This window comes from Equus caballus, chromosome 2, assembly GCF_041296265.1.
Source record: "Equus caballus isolate H_3958 breed thoroughbred chromosome 2, TB-T2T, whole genome shotgun sequence".
NCBI classification, from domain to species: Eukaryota; Metazoa; Chordata; class Mammalia; order Perissodactyla; family Equidae; genus Equus; species Equus caballus.
The window spans coordinates 27,352,110-27,371,404 of NC_091685.1; the positions used below are offsets into that span (position 1 = coordinate 27,352,110).

The window sequence follows — 19,295 nt, forward strand, 5'->3', positions numbered from 1 at the left end:
TTTCTGCTTTTAATCACAAGATGCAGGACAAAACTTTGCAGATGAAAGCAAGCAGATTCTTAATATGGGATAGATATTATGCACGGTTCAAGTGGTTAAACCAAGCACTAGAATGCCCCTCACACCCGTTAATAATCTGTCATGCCACTACATGATGCCTAAAGGATCATGGCCTCATTCCCTGTTCCCCTAGAAAGAGGAGCCTGTGAAGACATCTTTAGAGCCTTTCAGATGTCTGGTAAAAACAATCAGTAAACTAGCTTTTTCTGCAAGATTATGGCAGATTTCAGGTTAAACTGTTAAACTTTGGGGAAAGGAAGAAGAGAATTTAAAAGACAAAAAAGGACAAAGTTTTTTCTGACAGCCAACTTTTCAGTAATCTGGCTCCATATCCCCAATACTTTTGGCATCACTGACAAGCATATCTTCATTTCTTAATCATCTACACACACTAGAAAACAAGATGGAAACCATCCTACTTTAGTTAAACGACTATGCACCTGATTCTCTGTTCTGGAGGTGCAGACTCTACCAAAGAGCCCTCCTACTGCTCAAAGGAATACATGTTTATAGAGGCATAACAAGTGCTTTGGATCCTAAAGCAAAGATGTAAGATCCCTAGGAACTCATGACAAATTTAAGGAAAACATATTTATATAAGCTTGTTAGCTTTTGGTTTTTACTTTAGATTTGAAGCTAACTGCTCAGGATTCTCTCAACCATTAATATACAGATTTTTTTTTTTTTTAAGATTTTATTTTTCCTTTTCCTTCCCAAAGACCCCTGGTACATAGTTGTATATTTTTAGTTGTGGGTCCTTCTAGTTGTGGCATGTGGGATGCCGCCTCAGCATGGCTTGATGAGCAGTGCCATGTCTGCGCCCAGGATCCAAACCCGCAAAACCCTGGGCTGCCGAAGCAGAGTGCGCAAATTTCACCACTCAGCCATGGGGCCGGCCCCTATATATAGATCTTTTAAAAAAATTTTCTCCTTGCCCATAATCTTTTCACCTACTTCCTACATTTAAATACAGCTAAGTCCTAGATAACATATGGTCTGCCCCAATATTTTACCATTCTCTAAATGGTAAAAGTTTACACTCACTCAATACTCAAGGACCCAGCATTACTAACTTTCAAAATAAGTTCAACTCTCTAGTTTGGACCTATTTTCCATCACTCCGCCCAAGATTACCACTTGTACAGAGGAAACAAAGGAGAGTGAGTCTTCAGGAATACAACAAAATGTTAAGAGCAAGAGGCCAGCTTTTTCTGATTATCTTGTTTTCCAAGTTTTATATAATAAACATTAATGGGAAAAAGGTTTTGAAAAAAGTAATTAAGCAGAACACTAGGAAGGATAGGAGCAAGGAAGAAAGTTCTGAAAAACATCCCCATAACACTGCCCGTCGTCAGAAAGCAGGCTCAAAAAGCTATGTCAGGACTTGGTGACACAACTCCTCTTGAAAATAGAGACCACAGTACTCTAGGTCAAACGTTAATTGCAACAACACTTTCATCTTTTTCTATGCCATTTTACAGTCTCAAACTTTTCCTACTTTAATTTTCATTATTCTGTCACTTCGATTATTCCCTCTGCATTTCTTTCAGGCTCATTCTTCACCAACATTGTTTCTGCTTTCCTTTAAGCCCACATTTCTGTCCTCCATTAATGTTCCCACATTCCTTCACACTAAGGTTCAAATAGTTAAGACCAACTATACTTCCATAAAGGGTTCAACTGTTAAGTGATAGGTGTGTTGTTTACAGAGCTCTTATTAATGGTTCAGTATAATACCTCTCCTGTTCTCTCTAGTTCCTTCTCCTTCCCTAAGTCTTAAGAATGGTAAGCTGGTTACCTTTTTAACACTTTCTTCCTCCTCTTGGCGTTTCTCATAGTGTGAGAAGTCATCAAAAATGGAAGTGGTGTGCTTGTAGCTGGCTATGATTTTCAACACCTGCTTAGCCTTTTCCAGAGGCACTTCCTGAGTGTCCCTGGAGTTGGTCACTGGTTTATTCTCGTTGTTCTCTAGGCGAATGTGTCGCAGTTGGCTATTGGGAACGTCCTTCACAAAAATCCATCTGACATCAAAACGACCCTTCCATTTGTCCTGGGACCACACACCTGCACATGTGTTGTAGTCCACAGCAGATTTCATTTCTGCAACGCCACAGAAGTGTCCACTGCCGTTGACACTGAAAAGTAAGTAAACGGGGCCTTTCCCGTTCATGGAGCGATAAGCAGCATCCAGTCTCTTGTTACCATGCTCTGTGCTGCACCAGATATTATACTTAATGGAACGGTGGATATCGTCCTCAGAGTAGCTCTTAATGATGAAAACCCGGCCATGTTTCAGATTCCAGTCAAAATCCTTGGGGTTATAGTTATTAATGGATCGCAGCTTCTCCAACACTGGGTGAGGTTCTGAAGGAGTAGATCCAGATCCGGCCTGAGACTGTCCTACTCCATTACCATCCACCCCATTATGACCGAACCCACTGCCACGGTTCCGAGGTGCTACCCAGCGGGTTGGCTGAGCTGCCTGTTGCTGAACTGAGAGCTGGGCAGGCTGTGGTGGAGGTGGGGGCAATGGCTGTGTCTGTTGCCCTACTGATGCCTGAGCCACTGGTGGGCTATTGTTAGCCTGCTGACCTACAGGCTGGGGAGACCCCTGGGTTGACTGCTGACCTATATTCTGAACCAAAGCCTGTGAGGGGGCTTTTGCCACAGGACCCTTGTTATCCCAAGTTCCAATATCCATGTTATGTTTTATTGGGGGTGGTGGAAGACTTGACCCTGCAATGCCATTCTTGGTCTTCAACTTAGGTTGCTGTTTTGCAGGCTTGCTAGCAATATCAGCCCAAGATGCTGGTTTTGGAGGAGCAATGGTAGCTGGAGGCAAACTATTGGAAGCCACGATGTTACTAGTAATGGACCCACTACCAACAGCAGAGCCTACAACTTTTGGAACATTGCTTGCAACTTCTGTGCTACCCAACTTCAGTGCTGCCATCCCTTGGTCTATGGTATTCATGCCAGGAGCCTTATTGAGGGTCTCACTAGCAAAAGCTGACTGTCCATCAATCATGGCTCCACCTAAGGAGCTAGGTGCATAAGCATAATTGCTACTATATCCAGAGCTCTGAGTAGACTGTCCCTGAGAACTGTTATTTCCCCAAGCTGAGAAGTCAATCCCACTGGGAAAGAAATTAAAACCATGCTGACCAAGAAATGGAGTGCTACCTAGGGCTCCTGGCTGTCCAAACATTGCATCTGGTAGGAAGTGAGGCTCTCCGTTGCTCAGCTGTCCATAAGAAGTTAGATAGGGCATGGCTGTGTCACCCCCAGTAGACCAAGCAGCTTCGCCCAAAGAATAGGGGAAGCCGATGGAGGGACTGTAGTAGCTGGGTAAGTAGGAATCTGACATGGCAGTATACGCGTTATTCTGTGGAGAAAAAAAAAAACGGTAAATCAAAACTAAACACAAAAATAAATGAAACAATAACCAGGACATTTCCTCTCCCAATTATTTACACAACTCAAAGGTTTAAGCCACTAATATAAACAAGGAGAGTGACCATTTCAAATGGTCTCTTCCCATGAACTTGCTGGTATTTTTATATCATAAGATATTTTGGCTTAATAACTGAAACGTTTAAACATTTAAAGTTAAAATGACATACAAATGAATATGGGCCTTAACTTTAGCACAATTTGGAAAAGGGAAAAGCCATTATCTCACCAACAGAGTAAGTCTTGCTCTATAGAAGTGCTGAGATGAGGCTTTTAATAAAACCAGTATCTCTGGATTGAAGGAATGGGAATTTTGGCATAATGGAGGAGTGTTCAAAAGAGCTTCCTACCAAAACCATACTATACTAAGGAAGACAACAAAATGAAAAGAAAAGAACTGGAAGTTTCAAATTCTATCCCAAAAAACTGTGCAACCATTCCTCAACCATAAACCAAAATGCAAGGTTCACTATATCTAGTTTAGCGTTAGCCTCTTGCCAAACCATCTGGGAACATCAGGAGATGACATTATTTAATTATAACCTGGAAAGGAAATGCACCATGGCTTCCAGAGGATTTAAAATGTTACTCACTGTTCTGCTTCACCTATGAAATTAATGACTGTAAGCTGAAATGTACTTAAAAATAGGAGTATAATTCTAAAGACACCATTCAATCCGTATCTTTAAAAAAGGAATCATCCTAAAGAATAACAACCAGAAATATAAACTTACACCAACTAGTCTTTACATTAGAAGACATTACACTGCAAAACCCCCAACCATTCTTGATCTTTAGTTTGTGCTGAAAAGTATTTTAACTTTTTTAAAGCTTTATAGCTCAAAGAACAGTCCCTAAACAAGAAGTGAGAGGTATATAAAACTGGCCCCTATAGATGTAGATACAGCTCAACTCAAAAAAGAGAGTACTTTATCGTAACTTCAAAACAGCTCTGGTATAAAAGAATCCACTGACTAATCAATAGGGAATTTTGCTCTTAAGAGACTTGGATGACCATAACTATGTCAGGTCTTAAATCTGTACTGTCAAAGCCAACAGTACTTCTCCCTAGCCACTAAAACACATCTCTTGAAGATTGAGTATTTCAACTGATGTGGTTTGATAAAACGGTGCTTTTCTCTGCTAATTTAAAATTTTCCTTAAACAAAGCTAAGTCTTTTCACACACTCTGAAGTTTAAGAGAAGTTATTTCTTGAAGATAATGCTAAAACTTTAACAGACCCAAACTCATTATGTAGAGAAAAGCAGTCTATAATTAAAGGATTATTCCAACACAAGGCAATGAAAAATTGGTTAAAAAGTAGATGAAATACTCTTGACAATAAACTACAATGGACAAAGATTCTCAAGTTATTCATCTATTCAACCAAGATTTGTATTTTCCCCTCAAATTTTCAAAAGACACGTAAGCTTTAGCTTGAGGAATAAAAAACAAACACTTAATATCACAGGTTATGCCACTATATTCCTGAATGCCTACACCTTAACTGGCAGGTTCCCACATGCCCCTGAGCTCACAAATCTGAATTAATTACACAATGTTTCACAAGAACTACCTAGAATTCTGTTTCCAAATGCTCCCACTCTCCCTGTTATAACGATTATGTAAGCAAACTACTTCAATAGCAGGAACCTATTAATAGTTCATTCCTTTACTTCCTTTCCTACTTTTCCTGATTAACTGGTTGTCTTCTGTGAAAACTTTTCTCCTATCACTTGCTTAAGCAGTTTCTGTACTTTCAGTGCAAAAAATTTTACACAGAGAATGTGAAAACTTTATGTAAGAATTAGGTCCAAAAATGGGCATGCACTATCATGTGAACTTATTCAAGACTATTATACATGTCAGACAGCATCTGTTCAGAATTTACACAAATGTTCCATAAGCTTCTTCACCTTTTAGAATATTTTGGATAAGTTATTGTCAATTTTCCTTTTGGTTTATTAGTCTGGAGAGTTCTATTTATTAGCTAAAACTCTGTGACCACGTCTTTGGGATCCAAGATGTTAATATGAAAGAACTGCCAAATCAAACAAGTTTCCACATGCACAGGTCACATCAACATATGAACTTATATGCAACTAATTTACACGTTGGACGACTGATTGCACTGCAAAAATCTCAATCTTAGTTTGTGCTAAAGTATTCTGTGCTTAGTATTTCATCTTCCTTTAACTCCATTTCGTAAGTCCTATAGTTCTCTTAAGTGAGAAGCCAGAGGTTTACAAAGTTGGTCTCTATAGATACAGCTCAACTCTACAACGAGTACCTAACTCCAAAATAGTTCTGATAATCTAAGAACCCGCTAACTAGTTCTGCAGCACCGAATAAAGTTCAGGTGATTTTATATCAGTTTTCCCAACACACATGAATCCAATTTTCCTAAAAGAAAAAGGGTTAGGGGATGAAAATTCAGAACACCTAACACCAGGAAGTATTTGTAAGTTTTGCACTCTTCTATTCTTGGTAAGGAGGAAGAATTACTCAAACGAGTGTTACTGTTACTACGCTGTAAAATGTTATCAATATTAGTCTCAGGATACAATGTCTGCTGACAACAGACGTGGGGATCTTAAAAGTCTATTAACATTTGTAACAACTGTTTTTACAACACATTGACTGGAATTAAGAAAGTCACCCCCGGAAATGAGATTTACTGACAGGGCGGCGAAGGTATAACGGTATACTAGACCCTTTGATCAGGCATGTAAATGGTTAACTACTCACTGGCCTTGCCTGCGGACTCAAGTAAGGTTCAAAATCATCATCGTTTAATCCATCCTTTTGATGTACAGATCCATTTTGTACTAAAGGAAAAAAACTCAAATTAGGAGTGTCTCCATCGCACAACCTCCCCCCCCAAATTAATCAAACATATTCTAACCAGAGATAAAAACCTTACTAAACAGAGCAAATCAGTTTGAATTTCAGAACGATAAAGACGAGAGCGAATGCTGAGCAACATCCGTCACTGAAAATGTCTCCCTCCACCCAGAGCAAGTTGATCTAAAAAGGTCATTTTATTGGCGCCTCTCGATTTCAATTCCCTCCCGCTTCCCCTCCCCCATCACATGTGAGTACTTCCAGAGTGCGATCCACGAGGATGAAAAACAAAGGCCTTCTAAGACCTACAGGAAACTAAGGACCTGGGACATTTCAAAACCGCATCCACCCCCACCCTTAATGAATTACTCCTTGTTCACTAAAAAGCTGTTGGCCAGCTGCAAGAACACACCAAAAGGGTCAAATACTTAAGTGGCAGGCACCTGCGAACTAAGCGGCTTCCGAAAGGTCCTCTCCCCGAGGCGCTTCCCGGAGACCCCGCCCCCACCACTCGGGGGCCCCCCTCCCGGCCCGGGGCCACCGGCGGAGCTGGGCTCACCTTTGTTTCCTTGACCTTTTGGTCTCTGCGGGCGAAGGAAACGTCGCCGAGCAGCAAGTCGTCCGAGGAAGAAATCGAAAAGGGAAGACAAATTAAAGCCGGGCCCGAGAGGGGATAAAGGAGCAGGCCTGAGGAGAGGCGTCAGGGATGGGGGCAAGGGGGAGGCTGGAAGCGGGAGGCGGGGGAACGCGCCAGGCCGGCGGGCCCGCGGAGGACGCGCCAGAAGCGCCGCGAGGAAACCGGCGCTTCAAGGAAGGGGAAGGAAACAAGGAAGAAAACGCGGCCCGCTGAGAGGAGGGAGCGCGGCGCGGCCGGGGGCCCGGAGACGCGGGCAGAGGCGGCTGAGCGCGAGGCGCTGGGTGCGGCCAGCCTGCGAGGCCCGAAACCCGGCCCGCCAGAGGCGCCGCCTGGGCTCGGCCCGACCGGGGGCGGCGGGCCCGGGCCTAGTCAGGCTCCCTCTCGCCTCACACAATGGCCGAGGCATGCGGGCCGGGCCTGTACCTGCTCCAAGAGGCTGCTGGCCGACATGGCTCTCGGATCCTCACGGGTGGCGACGGCGGCGGACTCTCCTCAGGGCTGCGGCGGCGGCGGCGGATGAGCCCCGGCGGCGGGAGCAGGCGGCGCGGCGGCGGCTTTTGTCCCTGACACTCGGGGGCCTCGGCGGACGCAGCGGAGACACAGCGCGCGGCTCGGGCTCCGGCTCCGATTCGGCGACGCTCTAGCCCGACAGCTCAACGCCCGTCTCTATGCCTTTACGCGCGCGCCCGCCCCTCGCAGCCGAAATAAGGGCGCCGAGCGGCGGAGGCGGGCGGCGCGCGCGGCGCGACGCTGACTCTCACATTCACTCACCCACGCGGAAGGGGCCCGGCGCGAAGCACCCCGGGAATGAAGAGGCGGAGCCGCAGCGCCCTCTGCTGGCCTGGAGGAGCGGAAGCGGCGTGCGCTGCCTCCCCGCCCCCACAGCCTCGGGATTGGGGCCTAGGAGGGTGGGGGCGTTCGGGGTCGCACCGCGAGGTTTTGACTAACACCAGGAGAGGGTAGCTTTAGCCTGAGGAAACACACAAAAGCCGGTTTTTCAGTGAGGAAGCAATTCCCGAAGTCTGAGAGACCTTAAAATAAACCTTCCCAGCTACAGATGGCACCCCACCCCCATCTGGGGGGGAACCCAAAGAGGGGTCACAGAGCCCCTAGGGAAACGTAATGGGGACCCTGCCCCGAGAATGACATGGTTGGGGAGCCCAGGGGCCTGATTATCTTCTTCTGTTAGCAGACTGCAAAAAGAGTGCCCAGAGAACAAAAAAATCCACAAAAAATCTTGTCCCTTGAAAAGGAGATTCACCCTTTAGCATTGCACGGAGGAGAATCTACAATTCTTTCTTAGCCAAGTCACTGGCCTCCGTGATAATCTGTTAAACTGTGGGCTTTATTTCCAAAAAAAACACACTTCATACATCTACACAAAATTTTACATGTACTTTCAGTCCTGAGAACCTATAAATCTATGGACATCAAGAGGGAATGTCCTTATTTGGGAAGGAGGAAATTTAACGCTATTTGAATACCTGCTGTGAGTTAGGCTTCCTTGTTAGGTGCTTTCAAACAGAGGCTTTCCGCATCTTCAAAGTAGCTAACAGTTTCTCCATTTAAAACTGGGGAAACAGGTTAAGTAATGTGCCTAAGGTCACAAAGCTTTTAAATAGCCGGTGTATCTGACACGAAGAGGAACACAACAGTGTCCCTCCACCCCTGAGAGACATCCTGTTTTCAGGACCCAGAATCCGGAGATCCAAAGGATGGGCAAAAGCATTTTTAATCAGAGGCAAACCCAAGTGAGGCAGGGATATTTGATATGAGGACAGCGCATCTCCTGGTAGCTTTTGTTATTGCAAATAGTAGTAAGCAGATAAATAATGCACTATTCAGGGTCAACCTGATACCATCCACTCCCTGGATACAGGAGGCTTTGGTGGACTCACTAGTAAAATAAATAACATAGCATCTTGGATTTTGCAACATAATTTTGCTCAAAGTGCTCAAAGCATTTTCTCTGCCCATGATCACATTTATGGTTGGAATGAATAAGGTCAGGCATCAAATGTGATGGACTTCTGGCAGACAGTAAAATGTCAAATTTCAGAACATAGATGCCACCAAGGGAATTAAAAAGAAAAACCTAGTAATCCTTTTTTTTGTTAAGATACTCAGCCAGTTAACCCCACGGCCAAGATTTATGTATAAACTGGAAGCAGTTGCGTACACTTACCCTTGAAAGCAGCATGGTATGGGAAAAAAGAGGATTAGACCAGGAGTCATATCCTCGGAGGGGGAGGAATAAATAGTGGCCTCCCCACCAGATTTACAATACTAGGTAAATTATTAAACCGTCCAGAGATTCCCTCATTTGATAAAGGGGTAATAAAATCTACCTAACAGATTTGTTATGAAGGTAAATTTTTTAAAAACATAAAACAACACAGACATTAAAGTAAGTCTGGTACACTGAAGTTCCTTTCGTATAATCTCATTAAGGGATGATGGTGAACATTCCCTCCTTCCAATGATATCTTCATAGTGCCTGAAATTTCTATTCCTTTGGGATTACTCTCTGTCCTCCAGGAGCTCCCAGTTAAAATGCAAATATGCTTGGGAAAGGATAATTTCTAAACCTGGATTAGTTTACCAGACTGGCTTTAACAGGCTCCTGAACAGAACACACGTAACTCATATATTTAATCACTGGGAGAGAAGAGGAAGAGGAAGTCTGGAGAGTAGGGTATCAGTTTATGGGGACAGACCCTTAATGGTTTGAGAAAAGAATACGATGCTGGAAATGGTTTTGGGTTTGAGTTTCAGCTCTGCCGCTGGGTAGATAAAGCATTCAATCCATCTTTTAACATGTGTTTACTGAGGGCCACGCAATGTGCTGGACAGAGTCTTAAGAGTTCACATCCCCTTGAAGCTTATAAACTAGTCAGAAAAACTGACAGTAAGCAAATAGTTATTCAAATAGTTATTCAATTACACTTGTGCAAAGTGCAAGGAGAAGGCATTAGGTGGACCTGCCCTATTGGGGGGGGGGGGGGGGCAAGGAAGTTTTCCCTAAGGTCATGAGCTTCAGCTAAAACCTGAAGGATGACCAGAAATTGACCAGACAATGAGGAAAAGGAAATGCGAGAGCAATGTGTGCAAAGGCCCCAAGCAGGGAAGGAACTTGGCACTCGTGAGGAACTGAAAGAAGGCCAGCATGACTGATGCATAATGAGAGACAGGGTGGCAGCAGGTAAGACTGGAGAATTGGGCAGAAAGGAGAAAAATACGAACGTTAGTCGTTAGCTGCAAATGATGATCAGCTAGTAAAGGGTTGATAGGAGCATAGCATTCCCAGGTTTGTGTTTTAAGAATTTCACTCTCGTTGCAGTGCAGAAAATACATTTAGGGAGAAAAGAGTAGATTAGGAGTTAGAAGAGCATTGCAGTAAGTCCAGGCAAAAGATAATGGTGTAATATAGTGGTACTGAAGACAGTGAGAAATGGACAAACCAGACATTTTAGGGGGTAAAATAAGAGGTCTTGGTGATTGGATTTGGGGGAGGACACTAAAGGAGAAAGAGGTATCGAGGATGATACCTGATTTGATTTGAGCTAATTGGGTGGATGAGGTGCCATTTTCTTTCTTTCTTTCTTTCTTTTTTTTGGTGAGGAAGATTTGCCCTGAGCTAACATCTGTACCAGACTTCCTCTATTTTGTATGTGGGATGCCTCCACAGCGTGGCTGATGAATGGAATAGGACTGTGCCCAGGATCCAAGCCCATGAACCCAGGCCACCAAAGCAGAGAGCCTGGAACTTTAACCACTCTGCCATGGGGCTGGCCCCAAGGTGCCATTTTCTAATGTGGGGAACACCAGAGGAGATTCGTAGGAGTGGAGAAAGATTTACCTTTGGACATGCGGAGTTTCAGGAGAACATAAAACATCAGATAGAAACGTTCTGTAGACAAAGGGTTTGGGGCTTAGAGAGAAAAAATAGGGCTGGGAATACAAATCTTGGAGTCTTTGGTACAGGGATACTAGTTGAAGCCAAAGGAGTCCATGAGATTTCCTGAGAAGAGAGAGAGAAGAGCAAAAGACCCCACACCAAGCCAGAGATAGAAGGGGAGACACGGAGAGTAAATCATTTCCTCACTCAGAATCTATTTCCAAGACTGTAAAATAAGGAAGTTGGACCAAAATAACTCCTAAGTCCCTTAGAGTTCCACCATTTTAGACCTCTGGAAGATGGAAACCAAAGAGATCCTGGGCATACGAAGGGCGAGGAAGGGATAGGAGAGAGAAAAGAAGTAGGAAAAGATGGCAGATTTTACATATTCTTCAGAATTTTGCCATGGGCTTGGCTGGGTCCTAGAGCTCTGGTTCTCCAACTTTTCCAGCCTTCAGGAACAGTAGACCTCATTGCCCAAGTCACCTGCTTAGTAAGGCAGGAAGAGAAGAGACCTCGTTAGAAATGTTTATATACTTCACACAACTGCCAGTGTAAAAACCTATTTTTAAAGATTTCTCCTGGCTCTCTACGGTCCACACAGTGTACAAAGCTTGCCGGTCTCTGGCCCTGTATATTTCTCACTGTGTACTCGTGCTCCTCAACTTTTTCCCAAATACTCTTTTTTTTTTTTTCGAGAACCCATTATTTTGCATATGTAGTTCTTTCTGCCTGAGATGCCCTTGCCGTCTGTGCCACTCAACTCTTATCTGTTCTTCAAGACCCTGACCAACAAAGCCTTCCTCCAAGCAGAAAGAAGGTGCTCTATTCTTTGTTTACCCATAATATTGGTCATATCTCATTATTGTAACATTTTAGTGTATTAAAACTATCTGCTTACATCAATATTTGTTTTTCTTTTGGAAGTCTTGAGTTGATAATCTAATGAGAGTAATGAATCTTCGCAGAAAAATGCACATACATCCAAATTTCCGCCAATGATCTCATTAAGTAGCCCCTTCCCCAAGTCCATCCAGCCCATGGACCCCAGGTTAAGAGGACCATCCCCTAGCTGACATATTGCCTCTCCAATCAATCTATGACTGCTTGCTGAACAAAGAACATTTTTATTAATCTTTATAATCCAAAGCTAAGTAAATGTTGAATTAATTTATCGCACTCATTTTCAAAATTCTCCCTAGTAATGTCAATCCCCATTTTATTAATGAAAACCTGGTGGGGGCCAGCCTGGTGGTGTAGCAGCTAAGTTCACACGTTCTGCTTCAGGGGCCTGGGGTTTGCTGCTTCAGATCTGGGGGGGCGGACCTATGCACCACTTGTCAAGCCATGCTGTGGAAGGCATCCCACATATAAAGTAGAGGAAAATGGGTACCGATGTTAGCTCAGGGCCAGTCTTCCTCAGCAAAAAGAGGAGGATTGGTGGCAGACGTTAGCTCAGGGCTAATCTTCCTCAAAAAAGAAAACTTGGTAGGGCCAACATTTGTGTTAAAAAGTTAAAAGCGCAGACTTAACTAGCTTAATTGAATGTTAAAGGAAAGGCACTGTGGAAATCCCTAGAGAAGTTGATTGGCTTTGTCATGTGCAGGTGTGTTTTATGAATTGCTGAATGGAGGTATCAAGAGAGCAATGTGAGAATGAGGCTAAAGGAAGAAAAGGCCTACAGCCGGGCCAGATGGCCTTAAGACACTAGGAATTCACAGCTGCATGTAACCAAGGGAAGCTGTTAGAGACATCATGGGCAGGAAAGAACAAGAACCAAGAAAGAGCCAGCAGTAAAGGAGCCTTGAAGATTCAATTCAGAATCTAGAGGTGAGAGCAGAAATTTTCATCGGTCCTCCAGGAAGTGAGAAAGGTGATGACAATGTAATGTGGTTTTTTTTTTGAGGAAGATTAGCCCTGAACTAACTACCACCAATCCTCCTCTTTTTGCTGAGGAAGACTGGCCCTGAGCTAACATCCATGCCCATCTTCCTCTACTTTATACATGGGATGCCTACCACAGTATGGCATTTGCCAAGCGGTGACAGCTCCGCACCCAGGATCTGAACCAGTGAACCCCGGGCTGCAGAGAAGCGGAATGTGTGAACTTAACTGCTGTGCCACCAGGCTGGCCCCTATAATGAGTTTTTTATAAAGCTAAACTTATTCAATGTAAAGGACTGTTCTTTATTCTGAAATTATTTCTCTTTTTGATATAAAAATGCCTTTTCTTTTCAAATGATGCCAATATGGGTTGACCACTAAAAAAAATCCTTATGGGCAAGCTCGTGGTGTAGTGGTTAAGTTCGTGTGCCCCACTTCAGCAGCCTGGGGTTTGCTAGTTCAGTGCAGACTTAACACACTTGTCAAGCTGTGCTGTGGTGGCGTCCCACACACAAAATAGAGGAAGATTGGCAACAGATGTTAGCTGAGGGCCAATCTTCCTCACCAAAAAATAAATAAATAAAATCCTTCTTTGTTAAAACATAATGTTGGGAACTCCATGTTGGTTCCTAAGACTTTTTTTCCTCTCTTTATTAATACATGGAATCTAAAAGTCCGAGTAGCACTGTGGTAGGGAACACCTTACAGTCTCAATCTAAGACAGAAGGCTAGAGAGAAAAAAGAAGGGCAAACCAAATTTCTGGAGATAACACCAAGGGGAAATGAAGCCAGGAAACCCCTAGAAGGACTGGTTCAATTATATGTCTGTGCCAAGAAAAAAGTAGTTAAACCAATGAATGTGTGTCTGAACTATTGGTGACAATGTTTTACAGATAAATCCTTCCCCTTTGATCCTTGGGTGGTAACTGCAGAGAACTTAAACAAGGCAAGAATATGAGAGCTGTGTTCAGTTTGCTCAGAAAGGCTAACCAGAATGTCTCAGTCAGTGGAAGTGTCAGCTTAGCATTTCTGAGGCATAGTAGATGCATTTTTGTCCCTGGAGCAGGGAATATTTGCTTTTTGCTCAGTTGGCACAGGCTTTGCAGTACTACCAATGTTCTATGGAGTAGGTTCCTTGTGTAACAGCTGGCATGTGGGGCTGGGCTCTGCACAGTAGGAGCTTAGCAAAGAAATGAAGGAGTTCTAACCAGGGACTGTGACATCAGCATCATCTCAAACAGGGTCATTAACAAAGTGATAAATCAGAGCTTCTTGTGACAGACAGATGATCTGGGTTCTAAAATCCTTCATCAGGTAAGTGGATTTTCCCTCCCTCCACTACTCCCTCTCCAGAACTCTTGAGAGATGGTCGACAAGACTTGCTGCCCAGCACAGATAGCAGAATCTGATCAGTTAACACTGCCCCAGATCTCTGAAATCCCAGCTAAGTTGCGTCCTGATCTAGGCCCAGTCCTATAACTGAAAACTTTAATATACTAAAAGTTGAGGGCCGGCCCAGTGGCGCAGCAGTTAAGTTCACACGCTCAGCTTCTGTGGCCCAGGGTTCGCCATTTCAGATCCTGGGTGTAGACCTACACACCGCTTATCAAGCCATGCTGGGCAGGCATCCCACATATAAAGTAGAGGAAGATGGGCACGGATGTTAGCTCAGGGCCAGGCTTCCTCAAAAAAAAAAAAAAAGTTAGGGGGCCGGCCCCATGGCCGAGCGGTTAAGTTCGTGCCCTCTGCTTCAGCGGCCCAGGGTTTCACAGGGTCAGATCCTGGGCGCGGACATGGCACCACTCCTCATCAGGCCACGCTGAGGCGGCATCCCACATGCCACAACTAGAAGGACCCACAACTAAAAATACACAACTGTGTACCGGGGGGCTTTGGGGAGAAAAAGGAAAAATAAAATCTTTAAAAAAAAAAAGTTGAATGTAAACAAAACAACTTAAGTAATGACTAAACATGTTACCAATAAAATACCATCATTATGAAATGATTTGTTGAAGGGTTCCTTTTAGGTATTAAGCTTCTCTAGTACATTTAAAGACACTGTTTAATAAATTTGATTGGTATACAATGCTTCAAATGTATCTATTGTTTAAAGTAGAATATAAATGTTAGTTTCTTCATTGTATTGTTTTGTTTTTTTAAAGATAGGCACCTGCGCTAACATCTGTTGCCAATCTTCTTCTTTTTCTTTTTTCTTCTTCGCCCCAAAGCCCCCCGGTACATAGTTGTATACTCTAGTTGTGAGTGCCTCTGGTTGTGCTACGTGGGACGCCGCCTCAGCGTGGCCTGATGAGGAGTGGTGCCATGTCTGCGCCCAGGATCTGACCCTGTGAAACCCTGGGCCGCTGAAGCAGAAAGTGCGAACTTAACTGCTCCGCCACGGGACCGGCCCCTCGTTTCCTCACTGTAAAATGAAGTAAATAATGCTATCCACCACAAAGGATGGTTGTGAGAACCAAATGGATTAACATGTATAAAGTGCTCAGAACAATGCTTGGTACACAGTTACCCTTCAATAAGTATTGGCTGTTAGTAGCATTATTATTCATGCACCAGATATCTACTGAGCTTCCACTACATGCCAAGCACCGTTCCAGAGACTGTAGAAACAGCAGTGACTAAGACACAAGAAAGGTCCCTGCTCTCATAGAGCTTCCATTTTAGTTGGGGAAGAAAAAATAAATGTACGTCAGATGATAAGTAAAAAGGAAAAAAATAAAGCCGGGTAAAAGGAAAAAAGGAAGCACAGTGCAGGGGGAAGTTGCCATTTTTATAGGGTGGGTGGTCAGGGAAGTCCTCTCTGATAAGGTAACGTGAACAGAGACTTGAAGGAAGTGAGGAAATAAGCTTTGCAGTTATCTGGGGGAAGAGTGTCCTAAGAGATTATTGAATCAAAAAAATTAATTACCCGAATAAGTAGGTCTAGGTTTGTAACAGGGAGTGACAGGGTCCGTGAAGAAGCCGTGCCCCACCTAAGACGGGCCTCAGTTCCAGTCAAGTGTGGCTATGAGGAAATGTGGACCCAATGTTGTCAGATCTTCTGGGTTTCTGGTTTTTGTTTTTTGAAGAAAAACTGTATCTTGAACTTTTCACATGGACTGTCCAACTCTTTGAAACTCTGTGCAGGCATAAATGCATATACCTGTATATGCTCATCAAAAGACATGTACGAGAATCTTTGGAGGCATTATTCACAATAGCCCCAAACTGGAAACTACCCAAGCACCCATCATTAGAATGGGTCAGCTGCGGCATAGTCACTGTTTCTACACAGCAACGAGAAGGAACCAACTACAACTTCAGACAATATTATGGGTGAATCTCAAACACAATGTTGACTGAAAAACAGCCAGCTACAGAAGAGTTCAAAAATAGGTAAAACTAAGCTATGGAATTAAAGAACTAGGTAGTGGTTACCCTGGCTGGGTGAGATGCTGGTAAATTTTTTTTTCTTGATTTGGAAGCTGATTCCAGGGGTGGGTTCAGTTCATTAAATTTACCAAAATGTACAGTGATTTGTGAACTTTCCTGTATGCATTTATACTTCAATAAAAAGTTAAAACAAAACAAAAAAAATGTGGGCCAGAGTAGGTATTCAGGCTGGATCAGGGCTGTGGGCTTCCAGTTTGCTCTCTAATTCATAGATTTCTTTAGAGAAAATAGAAGAGACATTTTAAAAAACCAAATTTATACTTTGAAATACAGGTAAATCCCCCTGTGTATGCTTCCCTTAGAGAAGCTCCTACAAAGCCCCATGAGGAACTCGTCCTTCCTTCTGGGTTATTACCCAGCCTCACATTTACCCTTATATGTGATCCAATACTATTGCTCCTTCTTGTTCTCAAATCAGAAAAATAAATCCATATATACTACATTATAAGCCATAACTTTCAGTAAAGCTACAGAATTGGAAACCACAGATGCAGGAGGAGAACTCAGAAGCAATTTCCAAGTAGGGTGTGGCCTCCTTCACGTCGAGAGGACATCAGGACTCTTTAGACTGAGAGGCTCACAAGATGTAGCAGAAATCTCAGGCAGTTGTGAAGACGTAGCAGGAATCATACTGGGCTGAAATAATTTATCCAAGAAACAGGCATGTCTTAGCCTGGGCCACAGACCATAGGTCGAGAATGAATTGGGTGTAAAAGAGAGGTTTTTGATTCTAGATGTTCTGGGGAAGTTGCCTATAAGTCACTGCACAAGCACATCCCAAAGGTGCTTTCAATTCAGGTGATTGATAGAGTCAGGAAGGGTGTTTTAGGTGGTGAAGCCTGCGATCTATGGTTGTATGCTGAGGTTTGGGTCTTGGCGGTGCCTTGAGTAGAAATGATTGTCTTGAGTTGAATGTGTTACTGACACAGCACTAAGGTACTTACTAACATGGCAGAATTTGGTAACCAAATAACGTTTGGTTCCCAAAAGCAAGGGCTAGAGATGTAGGATTATGGATAAGGAAGTTTGAGCAATGTAGAACCTTCTAGAGGAAGTCAAACTGCATAGCTCAGAACTAAGAAAGGTGTTCCAGGATTGGGAAGGAGACCTGGAGCAAAGAGAGTCCAAATCTGGCAGAACTGGTCCCTTGGAATCCCTTGTCTAGTACAACAACTTTGGTTGTTATTGGAGGACATTACAAGAATTTGTCTCTGAGAGGACTGTTTCCTCTGGAGTATTGCCCGAAGTGAATCACAACCTCACGCCTATTTTGAGAATTCAAACTTTTCTTTGTCCTTTCCACCTCCTTGATAGTACTAAACCCTGGACCAGTTACAACTCAATGAACTAGTAATTCCATATTTCATGCTCGATTTTACAATCTTTCTAATCAAATTTTACCAATACCAGTACTTCCCACTATACAGACTTACCTTTAGAGCCTTTCACGAAATGGGATAAAATGCCACCATTAAAGGGTGTCAGGCCACCGGAACTGAATATTAATTTCCATGGTATTTGGATTAACATTGGTCCTCCTTCCCTAATATGGGCAGAGGGGTGAAAAAAACTTCACATGAAGTGGTTTTGAAGCTTGAATATTCAAGTCTGTTGTCCATTTCCAGAATGACTGGGAGTTTTTTTGTTTTGTTTTGGTTGTTTGAGGCGGGAGGGGCAGGAAGGAAAAGAGAACAAGGCAGGGGCCAAGCAGGGACATGGCCAAGGCGAGGCAGTGGTACAGTTGACTCTCAGGGCTTTGTGGAAACCATGTGGCAGGAAGGTTTGGGGCATTTACCTTCTATAAGCTAAACTCCAGTTCTGCACTGGATTCATCTGGTGGAAACCCAGAGAAGCCAACACATGGCTTGGCTTTCTCTAGTGGGGTACTCTCAGGAGAGACTGCCCATACTGCTGACTCTGCCTAGCTCTGGAGGCAGAAGCAGCAAGAGACTAAGGAGTTTTTTTTCTTATATAAATAAGAGAAATAAATTAAATTTCAACTACTTGAAAATGGAGTACAGAAAAACTAGCTAAAAATGGTCTCTCCTAACTCAGCTTAGGTATACACCTTCTCCAGGGAGTGCTCCCATCTTTGCTGACCCCTGCCCTAAGCTAGGTTAGGTGCTCAATCCTTTGTTCTCACAGCAGCTTCCAGCCAATAGCTCTATCACCATACTTACCCCAATATGATCTGTTTCAGTCTCTCACTAGAGAAGGCCTTAACTTTTTGTGCCTTTGGTAGTCCTCTGAAACCTATGGACCAATTCTCAGAATGTTTTTCAATGCATGAAATAAAATATATAGAATTACAAAGGAAACCAATTATATTGAAATATAGTTCTTAACTCCAGATAACCTCTGGAGTACGAATTCCTTGAGTGCAGGGACTATGTCTTCATCTCTGTACTGCCAGTGCCTAGCACAAAGCCTGGCACATAGATGGTACTTACAAATGTTTATTTAATGAATGAACAGAAAGATAGATGGCTACTGCCAAGTTAGCCTGAGGAATGATTCATTGCAACTGCTTGCGCACATACCAATGGCTTGCATATGTCTCACCCGGTCTGAGATCCTCTAGACCAGGGCTGTGAGGGAACCCACACTCAACAACAAGTGCCATAGCATCTAGCAATAATGATAGGCTATTGGAAGACCAGGAAAACAAGGCTCATGTATTTCCACCAGTCAGAATATTCAGATAGTGAAAGTAAACACGCTCTGTCTTTAGGAGGAGGAGCTCTCTTGACTTTGGAAGCATGTTGTTCGTACTACTTTAAAACACTGCCAACAGCTCTGACGGAGGAAAGAAAGGGACCTGAGCTAGCATGTAGGTGTTCTCCAGGGCTCCTGCTCTGTCCTGAATTGGGCCTCTTGTCTCTGCGAAAGAGAAGTGTCCCTAAAAACCACAATAGGGATTACCTGCGCCTTTCTAGGTTCAAGTAGTAGTTTTAGGCTTAGTCAGAAATTTTGTTTTTGTTTATGTACCAAGAGAAAATGTAAAGAAGCAAGAAATAAAAGCCACTTCCCTCACTAAAGATACATAAATGGCCAAAGGTTTGTTCTAA

The 19,295-nt window shown here is 43.5% G+C and overlaps 1 protein-coding gene across 2 annotated transcripts in view; it reads right to left on the bottom strand.

The window, feature by feature from the left end:
- YTHDF2 (YTH N6-methyladenosine RNA binding protein F2) overlaps positions 1-7,965 on the bottom strand; it is a 31,416-nt gene extending 23,451 nt beyond the window's left edge. The window contains exons 1-4 of one of the 2 annotated variants that reach the window (XM_014737386.3): positions 7,419-7,783; positions 6,918-6,942; positions 6,263-6,342; positions 3,244-3,445 (exon numbers count right to left, since the gene is read on the bottom strand). In XM_014737386.3, the coding sequence (XP_014592872.1) occupies positions 3,244-3,445; positions 6,263-6,342; positions 6,918-6,942; positions 7,419-7,445 (334 nt within the window). In that variant the 5' untranslated portion in view covers positions 7,446-7,783. Of the gene's footprint in view, positions 1-1,858; positions 3,446-6,262; positions 6,343-6,917; positions 6,943-7,418 lie in introns of both variants that reach the window. The other variant, XM_001500333.6, reaches the window with a different exon arrangement.
- Positions 7,966-19,295: the final 11,330 nt, after the last annotated feature.